Below are 4,271 nucleotides of genomic sequence, written 5' to 3'. Positions count from 1 at the left end.
CAGCAGGGTAACATTTGTGCAAATACAGTTTGCTGTTAAAGTACTGTATTCAGTACTTAAACATTGTTAGACGTTGTTTCATGCACAGTTACTTTTTTTTTTTCTTTTTTAGACAAATCTTCAAGCAGTTTTTAACAAACAGAGTGCTGAAAGATCCTAAGCAGAGACGCTTTTTCAAATCCAATGACCTTTATGAACTTTTTACTCTGAGCAGCCCAGATGTGTCTCAGGGGACAGAAACAAGTGCAATTTTTGCAGGTACAATTTTTTTTCTATTTGTTTAAAAGAAAAAATGTTTGAAGTGTTTTAGAAATGGATACTAATTGCGTTCATCCTTCAGGTACTGGTTCAGATGTTCAAGTCTCAAAACACCAGTTGAAACAGAAACTGGAAAAGCCACCTGATAACAACACTTCTAAAGGTGATCTCCATCTTAAAGAAAGTAGCTCACCTATGTACAGCAAGTCATCCAATTCCTACTCAGCTGCCTACATGACAGATTCTTCTTCTAAAGCAATAGAGACAAGTGAGGAAACCGAAGGAAACTTGGAAAACTTTGGCCAAAATACCTTTGCAAAAGATGATAATGTACAAGCTGATACTAATATACATTCATTGAATAAAAGCAAGGAGGAAAGCTTGGAAAGAGCTGACAAATCTGTGTCCCAGACATTGCCGGATGATGCAAGGTCTTCAGAGAATGCCAAATGTCTGAACACTGTGGTAGCTGCTGAAGTACATGGAGCAGCTAATGTAAATGCCAAGGGAGTTTTTAGTTTTACATGTGGCGCAGCTGCCTCATGGGAAAAGCAGGCTGATAAAACTGAAGATAGGCAGTTAGATAGTAATCATTATAAATGTACTTCAAAAACAAAGCACAGCGTGAATATGCTGTCACATGAGAGCCACAAAGATAAGTCTAAGAAGAAACATCACAAAGATGCCAGGTTTGAAGGAGAGCGCATTCCTCATCTAGTGAAACAAAAACGATACAGAAAGGAGAACAATGAAGAGAAGGAGGAAGACTCAAAAAAAAATGATGATTACGTCTTGGAGAAACTTTTCAAAAAATCAGGTAACAGTTGTTATTTGGCCACCAACAGTGTTGAACTGTTTAAACAGAGGTATATAAAACTTATGCAGGTGAGAGAAGGAACGATTCAACTACTGTGATGGTTAGAGCTACAACACAAAATGTGTTTATTCTCTTGCTGTGGTGAAACATTAAAATGTTGATCATTGAAGTGCTCTGGCTCTGAATGTGCTAAGTAACTTGGCACAGACATTTCACAGAGCTGTAACCTTCCAGAAGCACTTCTGGATATGGAAGTAATACAGTATGTATTCTGGAAATAAGGATGTAACAAACCTTCATTTGCACAAGGATTTCACTTCTCTCTGTCCTGTCCATAACAATAGGAATGATCAATTTACCCACATAATTGTGGAGTCTGTTGTGAATAATAACCTCATCAGCACACCAGAAGTGGTTTGCTGTCAAACTGATTGCTTCGCTGATAGAATGGGTTTCTCTTAGAAATTATTATACTGAAGTGCTGAATGTAATCAACCTGAAAGAGGAAATGTGGTAGTGACATTCACTTAAATGGTGAATACTTAATTTTACAGATAACCATGTATATGAGCGGATGTCCTTCTTCACCTTTTCTTGCATCTTCTGGTTTTAGGAGTACACAGTGTTATGAAGCATGATGCCATTATGGAAGCTTCTAGCGCAGATTATGTGCTGGTGGAAGCAGAAGCAAACAGAGTGGCCCAGGATGCCTTAAGAGCCTTAAAAGTCTCCCGACAGAGGTGTTTAGGAGCTGCTTCTGGTGTGCCAACCTGGACAGGCACGAGTGGTCTTTCAGGTGCACCATCAGCAATAAAGTAAGTTCAGTTCTCACACTGCTTTTCCAAAAACAGAACAGTTCCTTAGGATACTAAGGATTTATCTTTTTTTTCACTTGGTATGTGCAGTAACATGTATCAAAGTTGAGTTTCATGTTTTATTTTTAATGAAGATACGAAGGTGTATTACAATCCTAGGAAGTCCATTCTGAAGTACAAAGAAAGCATTATTGTTGCACAGTAAAGGGAAGAAAATTTGGCACAGGGCTCTTGAGAACCCCAAAATGCAAACCCAGAAAGTGTCTTCAGCAAAACTGTCCTGATCATTTTGAGAAGGATGTTTTATGGAGTTAATTCTTTTTGTGGGCTTTTAGGAGTCGGTTTGGTCAAAAAAGAAACCCCATGCTGCTTTCTTCACATTCCATTAGTGCATCACCTGCAAAGAAGTGCAAGGTAAGAGATGCAAGCTAACATTTCTCTTTTAACAGAAATGATGTATGTGAAATGTTCTAATGTATGCAACAAACCTGTACTGTAGATGTCTCATACCCATTTGTCACATGATTATGTGAAATTCTAGGATTTTTAGTCACCCATGAATTTGATTTCCCATGTATTTGATATAGCATCATGAAAGTCTCATTTGATACAACAGTAAAAAATTCCAACATGGTCTGGTTATCTTTCTCAACACCAGCAATGCTTTTCTTTCACTTCCTACATTCTACAGTTGAGACCAGAACATAGTACTTCTTTATTGTGGATTTCAGATTCCTAGCTTCTGCATGTTCAAGTTTATGTCTAAACAGCAAGCAGGTTTTTAACTGATTCTGGGGATCTCTAAATGCAACTTTCTCCATAGTGTGTATGTTTATTTGCAGGATGCAAATACAATAAAGAAAGAAAATGTGAAGAAGTGTAGTTCCAATGGGCACTTTGATGGAAAATCTGGAGAATCATCGTCCAGTGCACTAGACTCTTCATCTTTATTAGCTAAGATGAGGGCAAGAAACCACCATGTTTTACCACAACAGAGAGCGAATGAGGAAGATGGGAATCATCAGCAAGCACCCACCCCAGCCCCAGGTTCCACAGAATACGATGAACTGCTGGTGGACATGCGTAACTTCATAGCCTTCCAGGCCCGCGTGGACGGTGAGGCCAGCACTCGGGAGCTGCTGCATGAATTTGAGTCCAAACTGCCTGCAGCGCAGTCCTGCGTCTTCAGAGAACTCCTCCGCAACGTCTGCACCTTCCATAGGAACCCAAACGGTGAAGGCATTTGGAGACTAAAGCCGGAATTCCGCTGACCTTTGTCAAGGGAAGCACCTGTCTGTGCCCTGCCACCACTCTCCTTTCAAAGACACTGTTTGTCTTTTAAAATGAGGAATTATTTCATTTTCATTATTTAATAGTTGACTTGAGCAGTCAGTGGTGCAGCACTTGTTGCAGGTTCAGAGCTAACTTAATTTCTGATTTACACTATATATGAAAGTGCCACCTACCTCATAGATTAAACAATACAAAATATCAGCACCTTTTCTTTAAAAGAAATCTTAATATAAATAGAATGAAAAATACATGATGACTTTTTACTGCAAGAGAAACCATGGGTATTGCCGTGGGTTGTAAGACTTTTATTTGATTTCTGTGAAATTCCAAGAACTTAGCTCTCCATTTTCTGTATGTTACTTGAATGATCACAGGGCACACAGTGTACCATAAAAAAAAAGAGGCAATGATAGTGGTCAGCTTGAGAGATTGGCTTGTACTAACAAGTGCATCAAAATGATTGTATGGAACTTTTAACATCAGTGAGAATTTTGGTTTAATTATGGTGCTTTCATTGTTGCCACCATCTAGCATATACGCATCGTAACTTCCATCACTAATTAACTTGGGAAATAATTCTACTGCCATGGAGGCTTAATCATAAAAAATGGAAAGCCTGGCAGGATATTGAGATGACTGACAGTTGATAATTATTGAAAACTTATTATATTACAGAAAAAACACACCATAATGATCAATTCAGTGACAGTCCCATACACCACTGACAATTGCTTAGTACAGTATTTCTTACCACTCAGGTGACAGTAACTGTTACATTTGTCACAGGTTGTGACTGATAATTGAAATCCCATGAAATGTTCATGGGTCTTACTGTAATTTACATTAAAAACTTTCCAGTTCCCTGTTAACATTTAAAAATTGTATACCTTGACAAATACTAAGATGTTAGTTGGTCAGATGTGGAATGGTTTCACTTCTTTTACTAAACATAATTGCTTTTGGCCAGAGACATAGTTGAAACATATACTGAAGTTTTAGGTCATAGCTATTCTGTAGCTAGGTAAAATCTGTGTTCCTGACACTCAGACAAATTCTAATCCCATTTTCTTCCAAGGAAGGAAGAATTG

At 38.3% G+C, this 4,271-nt stretch overlaps 1 protein-coding gene across 1 annotated transcript in view; it reads left to right on the top strand.

The window, feature by feature from the left end:
- Positions 1–3,161, top strand: part of ERCC6 (excision repair cross-complementation group 6) — a 42,801-nt gene extending 39,640 nt beyond the window's left edge. Inside the window, exons 16-20 of the mRNA XM_010000348.1 lie at positions 113–258; positions 341–1,075; positions 1,689–1,890; positions 2,226–2,304; positions 2,733–3,161. Of these exons, the coding sequence (XP_009998650.1) occupies positions 113–258; positions 341–1,075; positions 1,689–1,890; positions 2,226–2,304; positions 2,733–3,161 (1,591 nt within the window). The remainder of the gene's footprint in view (positions 1–112; positions 259–340; positions 1,076–1,688; positions 1,891–2,225; positions 2,305–2,732) is intronic.
- Positions 3,162–4,271: the final 1,110 nt, after the last annotated feature.

This window comes from Chaetura pelagica, unplaced genomic scaffold (genome assembly GCF_000747805.2).
Source record: "Chaetura pelagica isolate M959 unplaced genomic scaffold, ChaPel_1.0 scaffold156, whole genome shotgun sequence".
In the NCBI taxonomy this organism is placed as follows: Eukaryota; Metazoa; Chordata; class Aves; order Apodiformes; family Apodidae; genus Chaetura; species Chaetura pelagica.
The sequence above is the reverse complement of the archived record's forward strand: the minus strand, read 5'-3'. Positions and strand labels throughout refer to the sequence as shown.